This window comes from Podarcis erhardii, assembly GCF_964252035.2.
Source record: "Podarcis erhardii genome assembly, chromosome: 5".
Lineage (NCBI taxonomy): Eukaryota > Metazoa > Chordata > Lepidosauria > Squamata > Lacertidae > Podarcis > Podarcis erhardii.
In genome coordinates this window covers 58,496,962-58,524,450 of record NC_138509.1, presented here as the reverse complement: position 1 = coordinate 58,524,450, position 27,489 = coordinate 58,496,962, and the positions used below count along the sequence as shown (strand labels likewise).

The 27,489-nt window shown below is 47.3% G+C and overlaps 1 protein-coding gene across 1 annotated transcript; it reads right to left on the bottom strand.

Moving 5' to 3' along the window:
• Positions 1–3,378: 3,378 nt before the first annotated feature.
• PPRC1 (PPARG related coactivator 1) lies at positions 3,379–27,489 on the bottom strand. The gene is made up of 14 exons (XM_081863859.1): positions 27,286–27,489; positions 18,973–19,113; positions 18,293–18,445; positions 17,174–17,275; positions 13,632–16,347; positions 12,977–13,030; positions 11,572–11,632; positions 11,195–11,262; positions 9,088–9,937; positions 6,793–6,930; positions 5,953–6,019; positions 4,663–4,784; positions 4,351–4,502; positions 3,379–3,775 (listed from the first exon to the last, which is right to left on the bottom strand). The coding sequence occupies exons 1-14, from the start codon at positions 27,391–27,393 to the stop codon at positions 3,672–3,674; spliced, it is 4,836 nt and encodes a 1,611-aa protein (XP_081719985.1). The 5' UTR covers positions 27,394–27,489; the 3' UTR covers positions 3,379–3,671.

Here is a 27,489-nt window from a genome sequence, read left to right as displayed (position 1 = left end):
AGGAGCTGCTGAAGAAACAGCAGCACCCAATGGCTTTTTCTATCTGGCTTCAGAGAAACCTTCACCACATGGGTTCGGAACATCTGGAAGGCAACTCCTATCAGCTCCAGGATGCCTGGCCAATTGCCTGGGCTGATGGGAGCCCAAAATGTCTAGAAAGCACCGTATTGAGGAAGGCTGCTCCCAAGGATGGATTCTGCTTCAGAGGCACTTGTTTCCTGGAAAGACTCTTATTTTGAGGTTAGAGGAAAATCAGCTTGCCAAAATGATAAGAGACAGAATGTACTAATAGTTTGAGAGAACCAGAGGGCACACATTAAGTTTTATCAAGCTGTGCTGTTATAGAAGGTAGTACAAATGGGAGAATCTCAGTGTCATTACGGGAAGATATACTAAATACCGCGCCTAAGAAAGCCACAGGCACTCGCTCTCCTACAGGCCCCAAGTTGCAGCTTCCACACCAAACTGTCTGACATGATTGATCAGGCAAGTTTCAGCAGATATGGCACTCTCTCATGGATTCCCTTGTATCCTATCTGCTAATACTGAAGTATCATGTAGTGTACTTGCTGCTAAGAAGAATGGGAGTTGGTGCCAGCTGAAGCGATTCTGCAACCCTAAGACTACTTCCTCCCCAGGAAAAAAAACCACCCCTTGCAGAACAGTTCATGAGCGTAAGAAAGGATTTCCACACTTTCAATGCAAACATGTCTACCACCTTTGTTACATCGGTTTCAGTGATGCAGGATAAGCGGGGAAAAGCATGTGTCAAATACAGTCGTACCTCAGAAGTCGATTAGAATCCGTTCTGGAAGTCCATTCGACTTCCAAAGCATTCGAAAACCAAAGCACAGCTTCTCATTGGCTGTAGAAGCCCCGTAGGATGTTCGGCTTTCAAAAGAACATTTGAAAACAGGAACAGTCACTTCCGGGTTTCAATTGTTCAGGAGCCAAAACGTTCGAGAACTAGGCTGTTCAAAAACCAAGGTATGACTGTACATAGAAATGCTAGCAGATGTTGTGTCCAATGAGGACTGAGCATACTCAGTGCTGGCTGACTGAAGGTAGGGAGGGGGGCAGAGGAAATGGCATAGTGTCTGGAAGAGAGTGTGTCTGACTGGCTCCCTGAGCTGGAGCACTCCAAATTGCAACCTTTTCCTAGAGATCCCACTTCTACTTTGATACTGTGGGTTCCTGAATTCTCAGTCCAGGCACCAGAGGGCACCACCTATTTCAAGAATGGATTCACAAACATTACACCGTGTGGTCATTTTGAGGAGGAACTTGCCCAAAAGCAAGCCCGCATCCTAGTTGCTGGCAACTGACACGGAGTTTGCAAACAGAATGTTACTGTGTTTGCAATCATCAGGGAAAATTTTTACCTCTAAAACTGCATCCTGAAAAAGCTGCTCGGAGCTGTTGAAAAATTAGCTGTGTAGCTGGAAGTCTATGTTTACTGCATATCTTCCCAAGCTGCAGGATAGTGTGTAGATAAAATAAAGTCTATGGGGGATTTTATGCTTTGGTCTAAAAACTTCCCTAATAGATTCCAGTTGATGGTGCAGATTATGTCTTCCAAACCCTCTCTGCAGTGTCATTTCAAGGAAGTGGGCAAGCATATGTATACAAGCAGGGGGTAAGTAGACACTCTCTTGCTGAGAACATGACCTAGCACAGCTCCCTAGGGGGAGATGGACCCAATGCAAAGATGCCCCCTGCAGAACCCACAAAGTACAGAATACAGCAGCCTAGGTTGGAGTCAGCTGGTAATCTTGCCAGGATCTTCTGGATGGCATCTTATTCTCCATGCAAAGCAATGACTACATAAAAATCTCCTAGCTTGTATGGCTTGAGTGATGCATGGAACAACTTGTGCTTTTAATGTTATTCTGTTCCGGCTTCAGCAATTATGCTGTTTATTGACTGATTTATGTACAGTGCCATCCAGTGGTGAATGAGGCCACTTGCTCCAACTTGCTAAAATCCATCTCCCACACAGCGTCTCTGATCAGCTACTTGAAACATTCAGGTAGGACTTGAAACATTCAGGATGCTTGCTTTTGCCTTACTGCCAAGCAGCTAAGGCAAAAAGCACTGTGGCAGCAGGTTGTGGGGGTTCCCCATGCTGCCCTTGTGCTTCTGCCCCTTTCTTCTATCTCCATCTCCATTCCCACATCTCACACTAATTCTCTCCTCAGGGTATTAATTTCCTGTAGAATACCCATTTTCTTTAATGTCTGCTTAAGTTGTATTGGCATAGATTTCAGAGCAGAATTCACAGGCCCTTAAATCAAGCACCATGCTAGCCTATTACTTGGGCCTGTGCACAGCCACACGGATGTGCAGGTCTGATGGAAGACTGCTGAAATGTGTGCTGCTTGCACTTGAGCTAAGACCACCTTCCTACTGCAATTCAGCAAGAAACCTGAAGGATACTATATTGGGCACAGAACCCAGTTTCCAGTGAGCCTCAACTACCAAAATTTTTTTAAAAGGAAGAAAGAAAAAAGAGGCAGGTTTCTAATCCTTACAGCTTGAAAATTTTGTTTGAATTTCAGCAGGCAATGCCTACTGAGATCTCAAATATCAGGTGTTGCTAGACAAGATTCTCAGTAATCGGGACTTCAGTGTCCTTTGTAATTCCTTGCTCCTATCAGCAGCTAGAAAAAGGGGTGTATCCAAAGCAATGCCAAGTAACAGACTTTTCCCATCCCTGCATGTCTCACTGAATCTGTCCTGGCTTTCTCCCCACCAACCCTCCCGAGATTTTGGGGAGGGCACAGGGCAAGCATGAGAGAAGGGCAAGTTCCATTGCGCAAGCTTAAATCCATGGAGCACATTAGCTAGATGCTTCCCTACGTGATTGCCTTGGTACATCATCATCATAGCAATAGTAATAATAATTATTCCTACTTTGGCCTTGCAACTCTAGAAAAGGGGAGAACAACTCTGCAGGGTTTGTTGTAGAAATATACCATAGGCAGAGCAAACAGAGAAGGGGTGTGGCAGCACAGGAGACGTTCTGGGTGAGCAAGAGAACAAAACCAGCCCACCCAACCCCACAGGAGCTGAAACATGTTAACTATTGGCCATTCAGAACTGTGGTGAGCCTACATTCTTTATAGCCCTGGTGAATGTAGACTGGGAGAAACTAGACAACAAGCAGCTTCTGCAGCCCCACCCACAGCCACCTTACAGCCCACCTGTGGCTACCACAGGTTTTTAAGACAACAGCACATCCTAACTTTGTGTGGCACCCGAGGTGACCCCTTTGGACCTTGATCAGATGAGCTTGATTTCACCCTGAGGCCTTGTACCTTGCCTCCTCCAATCCTGCAGTGACAGATACAGACAGACAAAAAGTAGGAGACTGGGAAGATCTATGATTAGAGTTTATTGTCTGCATAGTGATTAAGTGGACTGAAGGCGGTTGATGTTGTTTTTCCATTCCTGTCCCCACTGTTAGAGAAAGTGTCCTTCCCCTTAAATAGTCCCTAGAAAAACAGCCAGGATAAAAATTGTTTATGGGATTTTTTTCTGTTATATTTCATTACAAAACCACGCTGGACATAGCAGCTAGGCCCAAGGGGCACCTGCCCCTGCAGCCAATCTGAGGTAAGGCTGGTGTAGGCAGATGCCTACCGGGCAACCTGAGCCCGAGAGAGCCAGCGTTACCTCTGCAGACTCCGCTGAGCCTGCTTCAATAAGGTGTCGAAGTCAAGGGAGTCAAATTTGCTCCTCGCGGGAGCAGGCTCAAAGTCATCTCGGTTTGAGTCTGAAAAACACAAAGACAGTCACCGGTGAGTCAACGAGAATCAGCAACCAGAAAAGTGCACTGGAATGGAAAGGCTGACTAGGCCTCTAGCCACCTCTACACTCCCCCTAGACTGTTTGCCCCAAGAAAACTCTGAAATCAATTATTCCGAATTCTCTCTCTCCCACCTTCTCTATCACACATAGGTCATGAATATACAGGGGTCTTACTATTATGTTATCCATTTTGGATTTTTATGTTGAAAACCACCCTGTGATCTTTGGATGAAGGGCGGTATATAAATTTAACACATAATAATAGGCAAAAATCAGTGCCAAGCTAGCTGAACCTCGACTGACAACTCCATTACCCAAGATACTTAAGACCAAGCTTCCTTTGCTGTGTTGAGAGACACCTCAATGCAGGACTGACACCACAAGAATCATGAGATCGGCAAAATATAGGTTAAGCAGGGGGCTAACCTCCTGCACAAAGAAAGTTCCAAGAACTTGGATACTCCTGTTTGCTCAAAGTCTCAGAGAAAGTTCATGGCAACTGTGTTTAACCCAAGCTCACAGTCACCTCCATGGACTCACCCAAGTCAGCGTAGTTCCTTTTGCAGAACTGCCGGCGTCCTCCAAAGCACAAGTCAAAGGGCTGCTCATCAGGGCGTTGCAGTGAATGCCCACCGTCTATGGCAGCAAAGGCATCTTCAGCATAGCGGTATGTCACAAAGCCATAGTTATCCCTGCCGGATAGGAAGGACAAGGAATTACGATTCTACAGCTGGGACCAGCCAGGAGGAAAGCGAAGGGCCAGAATCCAACACCCTGTCCTCTTCCCCCCTCTTCCTATTAGCTCCATGCGGCAAAGGAGGTTGCCCAAAGGAAGGCTTGATCCTCTCTTACCCCTGCTCCCGGAAGTGCAGGGTGCATTCCTCAATGATCCCAAACACAGAGAAACGGTGTCGTAGTTCTGAACGAGTCATCCGGCTGGGGATCTTCCCAATGAAGACAACACGCCGTTCTTCCTATGCACATAATTGAGGGAGAGAAGGAGCAGAACTCAGCCACAGTTATATCAAGCAGTCATCTTCCTCCTGCCAATCCACTTGCCCCAACACTCACTACAAACTCATTTTTAAATATAGATTCCCTTGCTTACTTGTGAGAACCACTGATGGGAAACTCATGGTCCTTCAGGATGCTAATAGAATATGCATTCCAGCATCAGTGAGCACTGCCCATCCAAGAGGAAAAATCTGGAGGGTCACAGGCTTCCAAAACTTGTTCTAACCTTTCCCATGGTGCCTCTGTGGATCACTAAAAGGAGGGCTACAGCTTCTCCGGAAAGTGCCGGAGAATTTTGGGATGGCCTCACGTTCACTCTCTATGTGGCGAATGTGTTCATGTGCTCTACGCATGAACTTCCCCACTGAACAGAAGTCATGAGCCGGTTTAGCTACTATGCAAATACCCACAACTATTAACCTTTGTTCGTGCAAATACAACTTCAACTTCTAATAGAAAGTGCCCCAGGACCAGGACCTCTCTTGGAAGTTTGCCTAAAGGGCTAAGACATTGTCAGGTTTTCCTCAAGGGAAGGGGAAAAGCCCAAGTAGGTGCACGTTCCCAAGGTAACTCAACCGTATGTGTACCATATCCAGGGAAATCCAAATTCAGCAACCAGCATGCTTTTTTGCTAGTTGAGCACATCTGTTTTTTTTTTTTTCCTTTTTTTTTTTGGCAACTCTTGTTGTGTATTTGCCCATCTCAACAAGGACAAAGACTCTGAAGAACATACCAAGCCTAAACCAGCCACCTCTATGGCTTCTGAGATTTCAGCAAGCATGGCCCACATACTGTCAAGGTCATCTCTGCAGCTCAAGAAGTAGCTACTTGCTTTTTTTTCTTTTTTAAAGCAATTGCTTGCTCAAAAACTGCACTTCTGCACTGTATTAGCACTTTGGCAGTGAGGAAAGTTCACTGTCACTTAAACAGGCCAACCTCTCCTTGTCCTTGGATCAATGGAAAAAGCAGAACTGCCTGGTTCTGGGAAAAACAGCCTAATAGTTGAAGAAAGCGTATCAATTCCAGAGCAGGAAAGCGACACATGGTCTTACAATGACCATGATTAAGGCAGCCCCCCGTGATGTTGCTGCCCTTCCTAGAACACTGGTATACCCCAGAAATACTCACTATTGCACGGTCTTTGTATCCATTTTTCTGCCTTTGGTAACGCTCACGGGAGCTGCTGGAATTGTATCTGTATGGTTTTTTTTAAAAAAAGAAGTCAAAGCAAAGAAGAGTGAAAAAAGTGAAATGGTAGCAGAAAGGTAGGAGCAGCTTGATTCTTCACTTAGGGAGATACAGCCATCATCTCCTGGTTTTAGCTCTTAGAGAAGAATGAGATGTTCTAGGCTACAAGCAGCTTCCAAGGAAGAGAGGGGGTGGGGAGAGAGAGAGAGAGAAGTACAGACACAATTGGGGTCCACTCACGTGGCTGGTCAGTATAAAGCTAAACACCCCACTCATTGTGAAGGTGGGGGGAAAGTGCCACACACAAAAAACCCACAAGCTGTTTATCAAGTGACAACTAACTTGTGAAAGTTGGCGCAGTGGCAAGAGTACAGGCAAGACCTGGAGAACCTAGGCTGCAGTTCAGCTATGAAACTCCATGCCAAAGTCACAGCACACTTTACTGCACACGAGGCAAAATACACACCTCTAAGCCCCTTGGAGGAAGAGCAGAATACTAAGGTGCCAAATATGTGGGAAGGGTTCAAGTTTTCAAGAAAGGAGAATGCAAAACTATTTCACAAGGAAAACCCATATGGTGAGTAAAAAAAGCACAAAAATGTATTTAAAGCATTTCACGTTATTTAATGTGGGGAAACAGAGAGGGAGCCCAAACTGAACATAAAATATTTGACTTTACTTTCATATTAGAATTGCTGGGGTGGTGGTGGAAAAAGGGGAAGAAGACAGATTATATATCCCACTGTTCAAGAGAATAAACACAAGTGCTGCATGTCTCACCTCTTCCTTCTGTGCAGAGAGGGGGAGCAGGAAGATGATCTTGATATGTAGGAGGAACACGAAGAAGACCGGGACCTGCCCCTCGACCGACTCCAGGAGCTCCCACAGGAAGAGGAGCTGGAACTTCGAGAATGGTACCTGGAGTGAAAGAGGGAGCCCAGTGAGACCAGCAGCTGCACACACTGTGTGTCCATGGGGGTGCATGCAAACACTCACAGGAGCTCCCCTGAGTGACCTTCAGCTTGTGCAACCTGCTTGCAGTGGAGCTTCAGCATGCCTTCTCTCCCAAGGAACAAGGGGTTCCCAAGACAGAAAACTTTGTGGCAGAGCAGACTGTGACACCTACTTGCATTTGTAGAGGTCTATCCAAAATATATTGGTCAAATGTTCACCCTAAAACATGCCCAAGATGCTTTAACACTTGTTCTGTATGGGACTGGAGGTTAATAATAGGCCATTTGCATTACATGCAGAAGATTCCCAGTGAAATTCCTAGCATCTAAAGTAAAAAGAAATCAGTTAACAGGAGATTGGGAGAGCTACCCTGGAGAGCTACTGTCAAGAATAGACAAGGCTGATCTAGATGGATGAACAGGAAGCTGCCATATACCAGGTAAGACTATGTTTAAGAAGTAACTTACTGCTAACAGTAGAAGTGCAGAATATGCACAGTGGAGTTAATTAAGGGCTGCATAGCCATTTCTATCTCCCTACTACAAGATATACCAGAAGTATGGCAGATGTTCAGGCCACTGTATTCCACCACAAATCAGGACAAAGGTCAATTTCTGTGCTTGGTATGCATTGTGCAAGTTAAGGCTTCATTTCCATCAACAGGTCTTAATACAGTGGTACCTCGGGTTACAGACGCTTCAGGTTATGCATTTTCGGGTTGCGCACTGCGCCGATCCCAGAAATACTGGAACAGGTTACTTCCAAGTTTCGGCACTCACGCATACGCAGAAGCACTAAATCGCACTTTGCGCATGCACAGAAGCGCCAAATCATGACCCAGGCATGCGCAGACACAGCACTGCGGGTTGCAGACATGCCTCCTGCACGGATCACATTCGCAACCCGAGGCTCTACTGTAATTCACCTGATCAAAATTTCTCCAGAGAGAGGCAATTAAGGAGAGAGTGCAACTTGCACATCCGTTAGCCATGGACTGTTGCCACCTATGCCACTGTGTGGCTAACCTTCCACTCCAAGGGTCCTGAACACTGGGTTTTTGGAAATAATTGAAATCTTAGGCCTTAATCATCATCAGCATCCATGTGCATTCCTCAGTACCATCAAGTGAATAGACCAGCTGAGGGCTGGATATTGGCAGCCGCCTCAGGCAGCACAAGATGTCACTAGAAGAGGCTTAATGGGCCCAGCTGAAAAGGTTCAGCAGCCCACAGGCTGCCATTCCTAGGATGGGAAGAGTCCTCATGGTAACTATATGTCACATGCAAACTGAATTAGCCTGTGGCCCCTCCGTATAAGGCGCAGAACAAATTCACCAAGAAGGGTATCCAGCTAACATGTCCAAGTAACAAAAGGATTTCTATTTATGCAAATCTGCTCCAGAAGGTTGGCAGAACCTCCAAAAGTAAAATTAGGGGGCATGGGGAGGCAGGGAGAAAGTCCTGTTGTGCAAGCAGAAATCCCTATGCTAACGGGACTGTGACTTAGCCCTGCTTTGGATTCAACCCAAAGGGACAGAAAGGGATGCTAGATGCACACTCATTAGAGCAGTTTGCAAAGCTATCCTCCAAGTAACAAGATACAAGTTGAGAAGTTCAGTCCAAAAGCTCCTCTGGAAGAAAACCAGAATAGGCATGTAAAGATAAAGGTAAAGGACATCTGGACGGTTAAGTCCAGTCAAATTTGACTATGGGGTGTTTTCCAGGTCATGTGACCAGCATGACACTTCTGGCGCAATGGAATATCATGACAGAAGCCAGAGAGTTTACCTTCCCTATTGGTACCTATTTATCTACTTACACTATACATACATAGGCATGTGTACTGTAGATAAGAGCCTAAGACTCGCTAAGCTAGGAAAGGGCCCAGCTATCCACAAGGCTAGCAAAGAGTGCAGTGGGCTTCCTTTTGGGCAACGTAGACTCCATTGCTGCTCATGTGCATGCAAAACACCCCAAGCCACCCCACAGCACTCCACACCCATAACTTTCAGCCACAACAGCTGCTGAGGGAAAAGGCCCATAAAACTTCTGTGCCACGCAAGGGCAATTTGACACTCGGGGTGCCGAGTCTTGGCAAGAGGAAAGAGACTTCATCCCTCACCTTCGCCAGCGCTTTGCTGGGGGAGACCGAGAACGTGACCGAGAAGAGGACGCAGAGGAGGAGGAAGAGGAGGAGCGGGAGGGTGAAGAGTCACTGTTGTCACTGTCTCCATCAGAGCTGGAGCTGAAGGATCGGCTGGCGCGGGTCCGGCTGCTTCTCCAGGGCCCCTCTGGGGGACTGGCTGACTTCTGCCTGCCCCGGTAGCACCGCAAGGAGCGTTTGGAAGCCAGCCGCTTCTGCCGAACCTCTTGAGGCTGCTGCAACGTGGGTCCTTCTGCATCCCGGCAGGGGGACGCAGCCGGAGATAACAGTGCGGAGCATGGATCATCGCTGCCCGCGGACCTTGGTGTGCTAGTCCGGTGGTCCAGGGGCTCCTTTTGTGAGCTGGTGGGGCTGCTGTCCAACAGCGGTGACTCTGATGTGTCAGGGCTCGAGCTGGCTGCAACAGGATTAGAGGCTCTGAGCTGCTCCCGCCCAACATCTCTGAGACTCTGGCAGGCAGCCGCCGTGCCAAGGGAGCCAGCAGGGTCCAGTCTGACAGCAGCAGGGAGCTGACTCGCAGCAGGGGGCTGATCCGGCACTTCTTTTGCCACGGCCTTGATGGGCTTTATTGTTATGTCAGAGTTTTGCTTGACGTTCCACCGGGCACCTCCCTTTGGCTGAGCAGCACTAAGCTGACAGTAGTCATGCTCACCGGAGCCGACATGAACGGGGGCTGCAGCTTTCCGGTGAGGATTGCTCAGGGATTTCATGAGCCTAACGCCTTTGGTGGAGCCAGCCTTACCCAACAGGGAGACAGCCGCCAGGGGTTTCCAGAGCTGGTGGGGCGGAGTGGCTGGAGGCGTCAGTCCTGCAGAGAGACAGAGAGCCCTCAGGAGATGGAAGAGAAACCCATGTGCACAGCACCCCTCCCACCCTCAAAAAACGTGGTCCAGGCAACTGGCCTTGTTGCCCCTCCTATGGGGGATGTAAAAGTTTTTGCCCCCAGCAATAGCCCAAAACAGCTCAATTTTGCAACTTCCTCCCAGAAAAAATTAAGAAGACGACTCCATCTTCTTGAATAGGCTATGCGGCAGGTAACCTTTTTTTTTTTTTTGTAGCATTCCCTTCTGGGCAACCTTCCAGGGACCGTATCCCAGTGTTGGGCAGAGCCAGAGATATAAGTGGGAAGAGCAAGTTATGCAACTTTTACCACTGCATAGTGGGCTACTTTCTATTTACACACCCTTCTCTGCACCCCATCTGGACAAGCAATACAGTGGTGCCCCGCAAGACGAATGCCTCGCAAGACGAAAAACTCGCTAGACGAAAGAGTTTTCCGTTTTTTGAGTCGTTCCGCAAGACGAATTTCCCTATGGGCTTGCTTCGCAAGATGAAACGTCTTGCGAGTTCTTGAGTTTTTTTCCTTTTTTTAAAAGCCGCTAAGCCGCTAATAGCCGCTAATAGCCGTGCTTCGCAAGACGAAAAAACCGCAAGATGAAAAGACTCGCGGAACGGATTAATTTCGTCTTGCGAGGCACCACTGTATACATTTTCAAAGTTTGATGACACATTACAGCTAGAGCAAAATAGTTTGGGGTGTGAAACACAAGTCAGTAAGGACTGTTGCCTGGGCGGAGTTCCAAGGGCCACACAGAGAGGCCTGAAGGGCCACACTCTGCTTCCCCATGCTGTAAACTCTTCCTATTTTTCCTAGGTCTTTGAGTGAATTGGTTGCCCCCCCAGGCAGTTTACCTTTAATGTAAATTTCATGCCTTTTCATTTTGACGGCAATTTATAATTGCTCGATTCTTTTTCTGCTTTTTAGCTTATGTCTTTTCATGTTTATGAAAAGGGTGTGTCACAGTTGCCCCATCTACCTTCCCAAAAGAGCACCCTTCCTCAGCATGAACAACCTAAGCTAGGCCCCTCAGCAAGAGCTCAACAGAGAATCTCAGGAATGCATTTTTGGGTGCTGAAGAGATGAGGCAAATTAGCTCTGCCCTCAGCGCTCACTTCACCTCTACCCCACACCACTCCTGGAGAAAGAGCGTGTTGAATTTCCTGGCATTTCAGTCTCAGGGATCATCTCTCAGTACAGAAAGAGCTTAACTCTAAGAGCCTTCACCTGCAACATTGGTGAGCTCTGGCGCCTGAAGCCGGTCCACCATTTTCTTTTCCTGCTGTGCCTCAGAGCTGAAGGGGGGAGAGGGGGGGGGAGAGAGAGAGAGAGAGAGAGAGAGAGAGAGAGAGACCTTTATTATACACAGTGTCCCACACAATCAGGAATCACCCAGTCAGCACGTGGAGCACTGAAACACCGCACGCTTGGTACTCCTTAGCAAGTTATCAGGCAACTTAGTCCAGGATGTGCGTGCTCTGAAAAGCAGGTCTCTTGCCACCAGTGTTTCTTGCCTGCCTCCAGAAATGCAGTGCTATTTGTCAACCAAGCGGAAATAATCGTGGGTGGGAAGATACCTGGATAGGACCAAGTTTTGTACTCACCCATTGTTCCCCAAAGTCACATTGTCCTTAGATTTTGCCATACTAGGAGCTTCCTTTTTGGCTAAAAAATAAAATAAAGCAAAGCATTATTCACAAGCATTTTTTCTGAGCACAAAACTTGCCTATCTTTTCTGGAGACCTAGGTTGTTTTCAATGAAAAACACATTCACCCAAGCCAGTGGGCGCTTTTATTTTATTTTTGCATTTATATCCCATCTTCGCCTTCCAGCAGCTCTAAGTAGCATACATGGTTCTCCCCTCCCCCATTTTATCGTCACAATAACCCTGTGAGGTAGGCCAGGCTGGGAGGCAGAAGCTGGCCCCAGGTCACCAGATGAGCCGGTGGGGAATTGAACTCTCATCTCTTGGCCAATACTCTTAGCCACTGTACCACACTGGCCCTCAGATAGCTCTCTTCGTTTCCACAAGAAGTTTGGTGCTTTGTGGAAAGAAAGTGCAAGGAAGCCTGGGACTGGCTGCCACCTTCATGTGATACACAAGGCAGTCAGGCATGTTTGTGTCAGCTTGCATTTCTTAGTAGAGAAAGTATTGATCTGATATGCAGAGATCTTTCCTATTCTGATTAATTCAAGAGGGTTCTGGAAGCTTCTCTGTGTGAAAGAAACAAGCAGAAGGTTCACGATGTTTGGGTTATTCCTTCAGAGAAGGCAGAGTACAGCTGGCTTAAACTGGTTCTGTTATCTCTTTTGTCAAAGTCATGCTGACTGTAATAGGAGGCCAGAAGGAGCCTCGGTTTCACTTTCTCTTTCTATCTCTTTTCCTTCTGGTGTGGTGTTCTGTATACAGTCGTACCTTGGTTGTCGAACGGAATCCGTTCCAAAGTCCGTTTGACTTCCAAAATGTTCAACAACCGAGGCGCGGCTTCCAATTGGCTGCAGAAGCTTCCTGCACGCAATCAGAAGCCGTGGAAGCCACACTGGACTTTCGGCTTCCAAAGAACATTTGCAAACTGGAACACTTGCTTCTGGGTTTGCAGTGTTTGGGAGCCAAAACGTTCAAGTCGCAAGGCATTCAGGATCCAAGGTACAGCTGTATAGTGTTAAGGTTTAGACTTATTAAAGTTGTTGTAAGTTTAAGTTAAGTCTGCTGCAACTGGATTTCTTATGGACAGTGCCAATCCTGAGTGTATTGGATTTGTGACCATTATGCTCATTTGCCTTCAGTAGCGGTAAAGCTCTGCTGGATGAAATACAATTGCCTCTGGGAATCCTGCAACGTGTTTAAGTTTTTACTCTGCTAAGTATAGGTTGGAATCTGCTCTGGATCAATATGGAGTAGAATTTCAACAACAGTTTTGGGGCAGGCGAAGAAGCTGGAGGAGTGAAGAAGCCTGCTGGCACACTGGTCAACGTGCTGAGCTGCTTGTCCAAATTTCGCAACTCACCTTCTGTCTTTTCAAATTGCTCTAGCAGGCTGGACAAATCAGAGGCTTCAATTCCTGAAGGGAAAATGATAATATTAATGCATTGTGTACACTCATTTGGGCTTCGTGACTTCTCAGAAGAAGCTTCGCTGGCCGGCCGGAGAAGCCAGGCTCCTCACAATTACCGCCTGGCCCCCTTTGCCAGCATCTTCAAAACAGTCTTAAGAGCATGAGGGGGAGTCAGACAGAATATGTAACTACTTAAGCATAAAACATGGAATGCAGTTGTTTGGAGCAAAAAAAGGGGGGTTAAGCAGGTTGCGAAGATGAGCTAGAAAGAGGACTGTCCCCAGGCTTTGAAGCAGAGCATCCCAAAGGGATTTTGACCTCCTGAAGTGAAATACCATGGGGCAGAAATAGGAAAGGAAAATAAGTTTGCAAGGTATAGTGCATAATTAGGAACTATGAGCCTCCAATGGATATGGGCTTCCTTTTCCATTGAGGAACCTCTAAGAAGGGGATCCCACTATACAGGTTTATGAGCCCACCAAGGGGGCACCCTGATCTGCACCCCAAGTTCTGTGTCCAGCAAAGGACTGCCTGCCATGCTATTCTTGGGCCACAGATGCCACTTAACCCTCTCCTCCCCCCAAACCTCAGCAGTACAGCCACTCACCAATTTCATTGATAAAGGCTTGAACAATGTCCTCTTTACAGCTGCGCTGTGCAATGTTGATGAGTGGTTGGTACTTCCAAATATGGGTTGTTTTCTTGGAGAGCTGAGCAGTTTCATGCACCTTCTGGGGCATCAATGATGCTGGAGAAGCAGTTGCTGTTGGGCCAGCTTCCTCAGCACCCACCTCCATTGCAGTTGGCGCTGTGAGCTTTTCTGGCACTGAGGCAGCAGGAAAGGAAGAACGTTCTTCTTGTGACCAGGAATCAGGAGACGCCTCTTTGGCACTTGAAGCTGCAGTGGGTATACTCAAGGTCTTCTCCATATGGTCAGAGAGCACAGGGGCCTTCCCTGAAGGTTGTAGCAGATCAGGAAAGGACAGCTCTTCTAAGGGCTTCGGGGCCTCCCTGATTTGCTGGGAAGGAGGTGCAGAATGGGGTTCCCCCAAAGACTGAGGGCTGGAGCCCTTCCTGGCACAATGAGTTAGTGCCGCTTCCCCTGAAGGCTCAATGACTGATGGAGAAGGCAGCTTCCCCAGAGCTACTTGCCTCCTTGGGTCAGACACTCTTCTGGGGTCAGCTTTGATGGCAGAAGGGACATGCGCCGGCGGGAGCTGTGTAGGCAGGCTTGGCTTCTCACTGGCTGCCAGGCTTTGCATTCTGAAGTGAGAGGGCTCTGGCATCAAGGCTGCATTCTGGGGACTAAGTGCCCCTTCGGAACAAGATGGCGCAGGCAAACTGCCAGCCAGATGTCCTTGATCCCCGTAAGGGATGGGCAACATCGGATGGGGTACTGGCATGCCCGGCCAGTACGGTGGCTGTGGCGCCCACTCAACAGAGCTGTAAGGGGGGCCTGGGGCTAAAGGTGGCAAAGGAATGGGCGGGGGAGGCCAGGTCGGAGGGGGCACAGGAGGAACCATGTGGAAGACAGAAGGGCGGGCCTCAGCAGCAGGAAGTGGTGGTGGCAGGCTTTGGTAGGCGGCTGGAACAGGGGCAAAGGGAGGCCAGGGAGGCACAGGTGGCAGGAAAGCCCCTGAGGCTGGGGGCAGGAAAGGCGGAGGCAGCGTTGGAGGCACCTGAACCCCAACAGGGGGAAAGGCACAGACTGTGCTGGGCAGTGGGGACGCAGCAGGGAGAGATGTGGTAGGTGGTGGTGGTGGAGGAGGAGGTGGAGGAGGAGGAACAGGGCTCATACAGCCATGCTGCAATGGAGGAGCCACTCTTGGTGCAGAATTTGGAGCTGGCATGGATAGAGGTGGGGCACTTGCATTGCCAGCTGGGACAGGAGCAGCAGAGGAGCCAGTTGGCTTCTCAGGGTCCTTTGCCAGTCCAGACGAAGCAACTTTGGAAGGCAGCGGTGGGACCAAGCAAGGAAGCTCAGCCAATTCTGTGGGGAGTTCAGGGAGGCTGGGCCACTTGCTGGCGCTCTGGTTCTCTGTGCCATTCCTAGAGCTCCCTTCGCGAGGCTGGCGCTGCTGACGGCGCTGCCTGTATTCGCTCAGGCTGAGAGGCCTGGGCTTGGCTTCCTTTGGGCGGCAGCCAGCATCCTCATTACTGGAAGGCTGCCTTTCAAAGTCTGCAGTACTGCTGGGGAGCTGCTGGGGAGCTTCTGGGCCAGCCACCTCATTCGCCAGCAGGACGGGCTCACTCGGCACATCCCCCTCCTTGTGCTCAGCAAACCGCAGTTCCTTGTTGCACGGCACAAGTGGGGTTTGGGGCTCCAGTTCCTCCATCTCAATGTCCAATCTTTCCACTGTATGGGCTGACTGGTCTGAGAGCAACCTGCCCTGCTCTTCCCCTCCAGCTTTCTCCACCTCCTTCTCTGGCACAGGGTGGCTTGGATTAGTCCCTGCCTGCTCTTCAGTACAGACAGGAATCGGGCCACAGCTTGTGGCCTCTTTGTGCCCCATTGTTTCCTTGTTGGATTTTCTCTTGGTGCGCATCTGGTCCTTTGCCAAGGCACTGCGCTTTGCTTTTTTCTGTGCAGCTGAGTCAGGTTCAAATATATGATCTTGATCATCCATCGAGCCCTGAGCTTTTGCCCCTGCATGAGCATCTTCTACCACTTGCAGGTCAACCCTGCCGACATCCTCAGCCCGCTTGTCCAGGTCAGGCTCTCCGTCCAGGCAGGCAGCCTTGGTGCTGTCATTAGGTGGTAATTTTTCCAGGGCAGGGTCCAGGAGTGCTGCCCCTTCATCCACATGGCTAGCTGTGCAGTTGTTCTCGGTTCCGTCCTGGATCTCTGTCTCCATTCTCTGCAGGACCACAGGGATCTCCATGCTCTCTCCACTCTCAGGCACCACCTCCAAAACAAGTGGACCAGCAAGGAGCTCCTCGGCAAGGGGCCGGTTGTTAGGACTCAGGCACACTGTGAAAGTGGGTATGCAGTAAGGGTGCATGGACCTCACCAGCTCACTGAGGGAGATGCTCTCCGGGGTAATGACACAGGGACCATCACTTGCAGGTGGGTTCGGTTCCGCCTCCTTCATCGCTGATGCTACAAGTGTCTCCTTCACACCTGCCCCCAAACCCTGCCTGCTGCTTGTTGTGGCTGCTTCCTCCTCCTCCTCTTCCTCCCCATCACTGCGCTGCAGCACAGACAGATCTCGGTCCCTGTGCCTAAACAGCACCCGCTTGCTACTGGGCTTCTTTGAAGCAGCCGAGTCGTTGTGACAACTTGGAGGCAGTCCCAAAGGGAGGCTGGCAGTGCTGGCTTCAATCTGGAGGGGAAAAGAGATTATGTAGTAAAGTTCCTTGCAGGTATTGATGATCTGGGGGGGACGGGGACGGGGGGACGGACGCGATTTCCAACTCCTTTGCTATCTCACCAAAGGATGCTTACTAAACACTGACTTGAAAATAGAAAGATCCACTGCTAGAATTACAGTGGTACCTCAGGTACAAACGCTTCCGGTTACAAACGCTTCAGGTTACAGACTCCGCTAACCCGGCTTAAGAACTTTACTTCAGGATGAGAACAGAAATTGTGCAGCGGCAGTGGGAGGCCCCATTAGCTAAAGTGGTACCTCGGGTTAAGAACAGTTTCAGGTTAAGAACGAACCTCCGGAACGAATTAAGTTCTTAACCAGAGGTACCACTGTTTATTAGTCTCTTAGGGTTGCCAGGTCATCATCCAAGGGGTGCTTTTACTTATTTACAGCATTTTTAAATGCATTTGCGCCTTTCATAGCTATGTGAAAGGCAGCAGCTAAGCAAGTGGCGTTTCTACCGTTTCTGAAGTACTCTGGTGGCAGAGGTTGCCCTTACTCGACTCCTGCTGATTTGGAACTCAGCTCCCCCTCTATGTAGCCCCCAATCCAGGAGAGGCCATGCCAAAGAGGGCTTCATAAATAATCTTGATACAAGGCAGATAGGCGCAGGAAACTATTAGTTTAATATTTTATTTCATTTTTTTTTAATACACTGCTTGATTGTAAGAAGAAAACCTCAAAGCCGTTTGCAAGATAATGTAACAAACAGTAAACCAGAGAGATAAAAACTGGGTTGCCCACTGCACAACCCACCCATTTGGTTGGAACATCTCACCTTCTCTGTCACAATGGAGCAAAGTCTAGGCTCCTTTAAGTCCTCTATGGTGTGGAAGTCTTGTTCAGGGGGTGTCACGGACAAGCTGAGAAACCTCTGAAACTGACAGAAGGAGAGTAGTTTGGAAAGCAGAAGTAAATTCAACTAAATCTGAAAATGCCATGTGAAGCGCTCCTATTTTACCAGCAGAAGCTAAGCTTTGCAAGCTAGCAGCCAATCCATGCTTGTCTGGGGTGCATAGATTAAGGGATGTTCTTCAAACCACATTTAGCATCTTTGCATGTTTCCACCCAAAGGCAAGAGAGCTCTTTTAACACTACCTAGCCACCTCTTAATGCCACAACATGTGCACCAGAGGGCGCTCTGACCTTGCAGAGTTCACAGTGTGCTAGACCCATTACATTTGGATGTCAACTTTGAAGAGGGATATTCTTGCCAGGATTTTCTGAATGCGTGTACTGATGCACATGCCTGCCAGGAAGAGGCAGCTAGCCTGGAGAAAATGATGTCACTATTGTCAATGTATAAGCAAAAAAAAAAAAAAAGACGGGACTGTCCAAAGAAACTTCATCATCAAATGCAGATTGAGATGAGATCACAGGTGAGGAAAAGGGCCTCCAGAACTTCCATAAGGGTGATAAGCATGATCCTGGAACTGTGACACAACCCACAAGAAAACCAAATGCTAGCAGCCAAGAACAGGATGCTGTTGTGTGTATATAATGATGGCAGCAATAAGCTTGGAAATCTTGGAGCTGAGTACCAAGCAAAGTATTAAGCAGCTTGGATGCTCAGCCTATGGGAGAAGTTTCCAGCTGAAGGAAGAGGAGGATGGGGTCATTCACATCCAAGTCTTCTCTTGGTGGAGAAAAAATATATACTTGTGAACTTAGTTGAGATTAGATGAGACAAACTCTGCCAGGGTTCAATCAGCCTATGGTATTACAAAGAAAGGATGAAAGTTACATTAGCTTCTGTCAAACTGACATTTCATAATTAACCCTACCCGGGATGGGCTGCAATTTCAAAGGAGCTACACTGTTGTGGTAACCCCACAATTTTAACTGGCCACACAAGAGAAGGCAAGCACAATCTTCTGTCCCATAAACCATGTCATACCGAAGAATTATCACGCTCTCTGGGTGATGTCAACAATTCAGAGTCAGGAATGGTATCAAAAGGAGAGAGAGACTCGTCATCGGTGCTATCCAGAATATCTGTGATTGCAGTCAACAGGGAAAGCTCGTTCTCTACATCCATGCGGCCTTTTGTCTGTTAGGAGGGGGAAAACAAACCAAATTTGGAATAGACACTCAGTTCATATATGAAACTCAGGGATGGCCAATTTAGCTTTACCCAGGGAGAGTCCAAGGAGCAACTCTCAAGCTCAATGCCGACACAGGCTTAACTCACTGAAAGTTACATGGAAAACAAATCAAGTAAACAAGCTGTGGAGGTCAAGGAATGGAATGATAACAGAGGGTTGCTGTTAATGGCAAACAGCTCAGATCTGCAAGATGAAGGAGCATTACCAAGATAACTTCACAACCAAATAAACACAGAATAGTTAGAACAATTGAAAATAAAATCCTTGCAGCTGGTTAACATTCCTCATACCATCCAAATAACGACTTCTGAAGCAGATATGAGGAATTTAGATATTAGGCCAGCCAGCACATAGCCACTAAGAGTATAAGGTCTATAAATCTCCCAGAGGATGTCTGAACTTTGAGCTTCAACGCAGGCCCACACCAGTAGGTTGCTGGCTGGCTTTCGTCTCTTCATAGAGCAGACCATACCTCAGTCAGACTGCTGAAATCCTCAATGATGGAGATGACGGAAGAGTCTAAGTAGTCCTGCATCGTTTCCAGGAACTCTCCTGCTTCAAGGATGGTTTCTGCATCCAGTGATGTCAAATGCAAATCCTCTGCCAATAAGTACTGGGGTGAAGGAGAAAAAGGAAGAACAGATGAGGGCACAGAAAGCTGGTTGGGGGACAATGTAAGTCAATTAAACATTACCTGCTAGGTGCAGGTAAGAGCCTTCCTAAAAGTTGACTGTCTGATATTAATGCCCTCTCCTCTATTTCAAACACTAGTCTAAACAATCATGTATCCTTCAGCATGAAGGGTAGGATATATATCAATTTAATGAAAAAAAGGTACATACAAAAGGGATTTATTGCATGTGTGGCACAAGCACCAGTTCTGCAGTTCTAAGTAATCAAGTGGGCACATATGGGGTGAAACACTCCTTCCAGTAGCCTTGTTCCAAACTGCTGATGGCATTATATACTAACAGAAACTTACTATACATACATATAGTACAATAACATTGTTTTCTCAAGTATTACAGAGCAGCTACTTGCAAGAAAAGCCTTGATGCCAATAAGGCTTACATTTTTGGTGTTGAGCTTCTTAAGAGGGAAGCAACACTGTATTTCTAAGGTAGAAAAGACCAACCATTCTGCAGTCTTGGAAAAACCTCCAAGGTGTGAAAAAACTTTTTCCCCGCCCTGAGATCATATAGGGGAAACACATACTGGAAGAATTTTGCATCTCAAGGAGATGGGTTAATTGGTTTGTACAATTATTCTTCCTTGCTTCTCAGCACATCCTTCAGGACTTTCAAGGGCTTTCTGGTTTGCTTTATTGTTTTGACTTGCTGCTTGTGTTTCAAGGATAAGTGTTGGCAGAATGTGGGAGGATCAGCTTGTGAGCAAGTTCACAAGGTTGGGTGCCTGCCAGGAGGAGTACAGCTGCAGAATTTATTAATTAGGCCAATGGACAGGGGCCAGCATATCTTACCTTGCAGGTGATGTGACATTCCTCACACCATCCAAATAATGAAGCAGATGTGAGGAATTTAGATATTAGGCCAGCCAACACATAGCCACTAAGAGTTTAAGGTATATTTATATAGCTCTCAGGTGGGATCTGAAATCTGACCTTCAATGTAGATCCAGACCAGTAGGGTGCTGTGCTGGCCAGCTTCGTCTCCTCATTTTCATTCTCATCAACTAAACAGGAAAGTATCTTATATTGTTTCTCTTATGTTGCTCTGCTTAAATACTGGTTTCAATAACTTTTATTTTGTATTGAGTGTACTATTTAATAAATCACCGAGTTTTTCTCCCCTGGTGTTATTTCCACTGACTCCCAAAGAACTCTTGCATTTGGCAAAACAGATCACTAGAGTCAGAAGTGCAGCCCTTTTCATCCAATAAATGTTGGATTCCTGCCCCTAAGTAAACTCAAGCTGTTTTGCTAATACCTTATCCTCCAATTAGGGTACCAATGGTGCCTTACTACCCAAAGCTAGCATGCACTAGGTCAGAAGTTGTCAATGTGAGGCTCTCCAACTCCCATCAACCCCAGCCAGCATGGCCAATGGAATTTGTCTGGAAAGCACAACCTTGCTATCTCTGCACTAGTTTCTATCCCCAGTTGCCTATTTCCATAGTCTCTGTTGATTAGCCCACAGCATGGAACTTTCTTGAGTCAGTGCATGTTTGCCCCCCACCAACACACACACAAAAAAATCAAAGAAAAAATGCCAAGCCACAAAATAAGGTGCAATTTGTTGCTATTACAAGAAAGGTTCATATCATCCAACTGTGCTAAACGTGTTTTTGAGGAATGGATCTTCAAATATTCTAAGCAATGGAATTATCATATCAGCACTGGAATATTCAAGAGACATTTGCACAATAGGATCACCATGCTGATCTCTTGATCACTTCTCAAGGGCTAGGGGGTGGTGAGAAAAGACAGGAGCAGTCGCTGTAAATGGCTTGCCTTAAACAAGGACAACTATTTCAAGGTAAAGGCAAAGCTGGAAGAAAGCAGTGGTCTTCATCTATTTCTACATGGCAGATTCTACAGGAGTAACATTAACTATGAGGCAGCATTCCAAAATCAGTATTGTCAGAGTCAGCAGCAAATAAACATGCATGATCTCTGGGAGGAGCCACCCATTCTGACCTGGGAGGTATTTTCTGGCTGCTGAATCAACACATTTAAGATGGGAAACTTGCCAACTGGAAAAGTTTGCCTTCACTACTGGTTCTGACAGATGGATATGGTGGGAATTCCATTTTCCAATGCCTGCCCCCTAGCCTTTAGGAAGACGTAACTGCAAGAGAACGTGATGAGCAAAGTTATGGGAAACTGTGACAGTGAATGGATTACCTGCGGACCTCCGTATGCTATTGGACTCCCAGCCATTGTGGTCCAACAATATCTATAGAGCTATAGGTTTGAACCCATACTGGACCCTGTTTAGCTTTGCAGACATGCTAGCAGTTTACTGCTGTACCACAGGTGCAAAATCCCACTTCACATTACAGAAAAAATGCAGTTGTCTCATTGACCATATGAACAACAACAAAAAATTCCATTAATGCTCCTTTATTTCCGAGGAATGTTCTCCGGACACCATATTCCACTGCAGTCTAATATCAGCCAAGGAGCATTATAAAGTCAAATATGCTGTAACACACTGTACCTCAAAAAAAACCCTCTAGCACATGCATTCAGTGAATACTATTGCAGTCTGACATATGTTTTGCAGTAACTTGGGATCCTTCTTAGCCCCGTATATCAAACTGAACTGCAATGGGAACAGCAACATTTTTATACTCTTCCAATGAACATTCTACAGGCACCACTCAACAAATCAAGGCATGGCCACCTTGCAATTAACCACTTGTTCAGAGTTGCAATCCTGTCCACGTAAGCAGTTTCCTACTACTTAGCTGCACTGCACACACATGGATGTCCAGCAGGCAAGTTGGTAAATGTTATGCAATTATCTGTAAACACTAGGTCAATGGAAGGTAGCAGAGCTGGCAGGATAGGAGAGATAAGTAAAACTATGAAGCTGAAGACTAGCTTCTCAGGGCAAAGACTATTTTTGTTATGTAACTGTAAGGTGCCCAGTGGTTGACCAAAGTGAATCTGAAGGGTAGCCTTTTGTTTTCTTTGTGTGTACATACATGGTTAACAACCAAGTCACCATGAGTAGCAGTCTGTGCTCTCCTGCCAAGGTAACAAATGCTAACATGGAAGGGCCCCCAGTCTGACAGCTGAAGGACACTGTTCCTGGCAACTGAGAGATCACTAGATGAGATAATGTTTTAGAATGCTTTTAAGAATTGTTTTGTTGTGGATGTGTTTGCAGCCTTGGACTCCTTTAGGAAGGGCAGGATACTACTACTACAGAAACTCATCTGGAGTAAGGTTTAGCTGTAATGTGAAAGTACAGCGCATTAGGCATATATATATATGTGAACAAATTCCTTGATGTCGGAAAATTGTTAATGATGGTGATGATGATGATGATAGTACTACTACTACTAGTAGTAGTAGTAGTAGTACTATCATCATCATCATCACCATCATTAACAATTTTCCGACATCAAGGAATTTGTTCACATATATATATATGCCTAATGCGCTGTACTTTCACATTACAGCTAAACCTTACTCCAGATGAGTTTCTGGAACAGAAATGTCCAATTCGTCATCCTTCACAGAATCTATGATACAGGTGCCAGGAGCCACATGGCTCCTACCTTTTCTATCCCTGGTTTCTAACACTGGTCTCCCATGCAGTTGGGGTGGGAAAGAAATAGGGAGTCACATGAACTGTTGCTCTTCCCAGATACCAAGCACAGAGATGCTAAATCCCTTCAACATGCCTGTTACCATTTTCTCTGTGCTCTGCACTTGCATCAACTCAGTGGCAATGCCCACCGCCCCCAGCAGCATGCAAGGGAGGAGATCATTCTGTCTGGCCAGCTAAAATGCTGGTGCTGATGGAACATTCACCGTAGTATGAAGTTGAATCCCACCCTGAGTTAATGCTTGCTAATCACCACCAAAGTTCTGCACCTCTCAGTTTGGTTCTCGTTTGTCAAAAATCCTGGTTTCCAGCCTGCCGTATTTTCTCATGTACATTCCTCTGTGCAAAGGCCACCGTAACAGACTCTCTTACCTGTGGCAAGCTAGGGAAAGGATGCTGCTTCTTTACAAACAAGCACCTTCTGATCCATTTCAGCACTTTGATCCTACTGCTGACAGTACTTTAACTCCACCAAGGCAGGCTCATAAACACCTCTTCCTAGGGCCACTCCTTTTTTTTTGGTGAAGCAGGGCTAGTCTCAGGATGCAAACACGCATAGAGCAGCCAGCTCAGCTTCAGGGAGGGAGGAAATGTGCAGAGCTGGTTAGAAAGCAGCTATGGAACAAGTTCTAACTCAAAGCACATTTAACCGCTTCCCTCCCTAGACATCCAGCTGAAATTATTGGGCTTTGCACAGCAGACTCTCACTACAAGGACTTGGCAATACTCCATGAATACCTGGGAGCATTCTTTGGCCTGATGTCTCAGTCACCAAATTTTTCCATGACAGCTTCCCACCTTGTCAGCCAAAATTCTTTTCAGATGCAGAATCCAGAGCAGGGCTGCTAAACTCTTCCACATTTTCCACGTGGAGGAGTCTGCATAGCTAGCTTCTCAGATTCTGAAAATTCCCATGGAGTCGTCTGCATTGCTAGCTTCTCAGATTCTGAAAATTCCTAATCAGTTTAAGCTTGAAAATAACCCAAACAAGCTCAAGGTAAGATGGTTTCACATGTGGGGGGGGGGACCATCCTGGCCTTGGATCTCCATTGTAGTCATTAACATCAACTGCTCATCTTTTGGTTGGGAAAGTGGATTTGTCTACCATCTTTCTCTGAAGGTCCAAATGTGGTGTTGTTAAGGCACTTCATAAAATGAAAACTGTTGCCACAACATGCAAAAGGAAAAAAGTGAATTTCTCAATAGGACCCATAGCTCATGATGTCAACTGGATAGGACAACATCTTTTCTTGGATTAAATGTTTATGGGTGGTATCCAGCTTTCCTGTTCCACTAGCACAAGAGACTGTGGACCAGAACCCCACCACCACCGTGCCTCCCCATGCAGTCACCAGCACACCCTCAAAGTCAGGTCTGGAAGGCTAGGAGCGGGGACCTTACAAAGATGATTTTGGGGACAAGCAGGGCAAGGACAAGGGGGTCATTTTTGCTGTGCAAGCAGAGTTCTATTTGCAGAGCATTGGGTACAACCCAGGCAGTTAGCTCAGTTGGTTAGAGCATGGTGCTGATAAGGCCAGGTTGTGGGTTCGATCCCTGTACGGACCAGCTGCATTTTCCCCTGCTGAAGGGGTTGGAATAGTTGACCCTTGTGGTTCCTTCCAACTCTACAATTATATGATTAACCCTTCATGTTCCCTTTCCCTGCTGTGGATTTCACAACTAACCTCTTCCCACCCCCACCGCCATGTGTCTGTAAATGGCATCAATGACTACAGAACAGTTTCCCACCATCAGTAGATTACTGTGGCAAAGCAGGTACCCTGTCACTAGGCCTGAGTCAATATGCTGCGTGAAGAGCTAATCACCTAAGCGAGCATGGATGCATCAGCAGGCAAATTCCTGACACTGACTGCAGGTTTGACCTTGCTGCTCTCTCAAACTGCTGTAGGTTATGTTTGGTTAGCCATCAGGTCCCTGATTACAATGCCATGTCACCTAAAGCTGGATTTTCTCTCCCAACCCCTCTCTATAACTGTGGACCAGGGATGATGGGAGTTGGAGCCCAACATCCAACTCCCTAGAGAGCTACATGCTCCTCCACCCTGCTATAAGCTCACAAGATCTTTGTCTATGCTACCCAGTGTCTTATACTGAACCTTGTTTCCAGATTTGCCTTCTCCAATAGGCAAACATATTCCAGTTATATAGTAAGCCCATAACTTACACCAGGGTTACATTCCAGGGGTTGCACCTAAAGCCAAAATTGCACATACAGTAGTCAAAACACAATGGATTCAATGGCAGGTGGGGTTGCCAAAGTCATTTTTCCCAGGCCCTTTCTGCTCCCTATCATCATCATCATCATCATCATTTTGCCATGCACATAAAGCTGAATGCACACAAGTTGTGGGCTTACTGTATCCTAATAAATGCCCCTATAAATGCCCCTAAAATACTTCAATTGTAATTTAACAAAAGTATAGATTATTAAGGAATTAACATTAAGAATACAGTGAAGGGAAATAGAAAACAAAACAAGAATCCTTAAAGAGGATTCTAAACAAGACATGACAGGTTGAGAATTAACACATCTACCACTGTAATCAAGTCACATATGTTATGAAGCCTAAAGTCTGGTGCTTGTATCTGCTTAGCAGTGTGTTCTCCATGGTATTAGGAATATAGGAAGTTGCCTTACACAGTCAGACCATTCCACTGGCCCATCTAACTCAGTACTGTCTAACTGACCAGAAGTAGCTTTCTACGATTTGTGATAGGGTATGATTGTACTCAGAAAGAATTCATGGGCTTAGTGAGCTTATTACACTGCGAAATTCAATTAAGATATGCATGCGGAATAGTGACAAATGAAAACCTAAGATAAAATCTTGCAAGAGAAGCCAAACATAGTGGTTCAGCTTCTGCAGATGAAAGCTAAGGAAGGCAGGTTCACCTACTACTTAACACCCCTTCCACTTCCAACTGCAACAGGCTGGTAATTTAGCAATATAAATTATGTTAAATGCATTTTCCTTTACTTCTCACTGCACAGACACACAAAACAACTAATTTATTTTTGCATGGTCAGGACACAGTCTGCAATCACATGCTTAGTACATTTATCACATGGTAAGGACGTGGTAAGAAGGAACTCAATTGGAGAAGAAGTCCAGCTGGAGTCCCAGCAAACTCTTCCAGTGAACAAAATGCCAAAGCAGGCCACATGCACGTTACAGCTATTTATCATTCCTAACATGGGCATACACTCTCAACTCCCATAAATGGCTTCTCTCTCAAACTGCTTGCTGGAAGCAAAAGCCATGCTCCAAGTGATCATAATTTTTCCAAAAAATATATAACCCAATACCAAGGGTTTTCAGGAATGCTGGTAGAATCAGATTCAGAGAACAAGAGATGCTAGATTGTTTGGAGCAGACAGAGGCATGCATGCTTGCAGAGTGCCTTCTCTCAGAAGAATTGAAACTGCTGAAAGACTGCATCATCAAATGGGGCTGAACAGGATCAGCAAGTGGGTGGGGATGAACACACCCAGAAATGAAAAGCTTTGGGTGGGGGGTGTATAAGAGGAAGAGGGTGGAGTTAAGGCAGGCAAAAGCATCAGGGCCCATTTTTACATGAGGGAACGCTTCCCAGTCTGCGGCCAACCCAGCACATGAGAGACAGGGCTCACCCATCTCCAGAACAAGCAAAAAGTGCTCTAGCCCACATTGGCATGGGTGGAGGAGACAAAACGAGCCCCGCCCCGCCATGAAAGATAATGTGGATATACCACAGAAGAGAGAGTTAAAAAATAATCACGGGAAAGGGGCTCATTCTGAGCCAGATTTGATCAGAGCGATTCCTAAAGTGCCACGACTAAGTGGGGAGGTCCTATTTCCCTTGCTTAAACCCAGGACCCCAGCCAAGTCATAAATACCCCAGTTCTCCACGGAAATAAGTCCAAAACTGCCCCAATGGTGGTCTTAGAGACACCCCCTCCCGACAAACCCTAAAGCCAGGACTAGCATGTCTTAGAAACCTCCAGTTTAACGTATCCGTTATGTCGAGGCCCTCAATAACTTTTTTTGTCGGGGGTGGAGGCCACCCCCAGATCTCTGAACTGCGGTGGCCCTGACCCAGCTTCCCAAAGCCCACCTTATGTCACCGTGTCACTCCTCTGGCCGCCACCGCGCGCCCGGGGCCCACGCGAGGAGCCTCTCTGGGACTCCACCATTCGCAACTTCGCAAAAGCTGGAGCCAGATGTTCCGCTGAGTATTTCCCCCTCCTGCCCCCGAAGCTCCCTTCCGAGGGCACCGGTTCCTGCCCGGTTCCAGCGCTGCCTTCGCCCTCCTCGCCTCCCAACCCCAGGGCCATGCTAACCCCGGTTTCCCGGTCGTGCTGGCCGGTGCCACCTCCCTATGCCGGCCACGCCGCCTCCACGTGTCCACCCAGCGCCAGCCAAATGGGCTAGCCCAACTCTCTCCCGCCCGCCCGCCCGCCACCAGCCGCCAGACCCGGCCATTACCTGCGTGGAAGAAAGGCCATTGCTCGCCACGGGCTCCGGGCCCCCTCGCAGCGGGAGGGTTCCCCCAGCCCCGGCATGTCCCGCGCCGCCGCCCCACAGCGCCGCCATCTTGGCACCTCCTCGCAAGCAGTTTCAGCAGCCCGGCCGGCACGCTAAAACTCTGTTTCCCAGAAGGCAGCGCGGCGGGGAAGTGAGCGTTTCTTC

Coding starts and splice junctions, on each gene's coding strand:
- PPRC1 (XM_081863859.1), bottom strand. CDS start 27,393: ATGGCGGCGCTGTGGGGCGGCGGCGCGGGACATGCCGGGGCTGGGGGA. Junction 11,633..12,976: donor GCAATTTGAAAAGACAGAAG/GTGAGTTGCGAA, acceptor TTTATTTTTTAG/CCAAAAAGGAAGCTCCTAGT. Junction 6,020..6,792: donor TCTCTGCACAGAAGGAAGAG/GTGAGACATGCA, acceptor AAAACCATACAG/ATACAATTCCAGCAGCTCCC.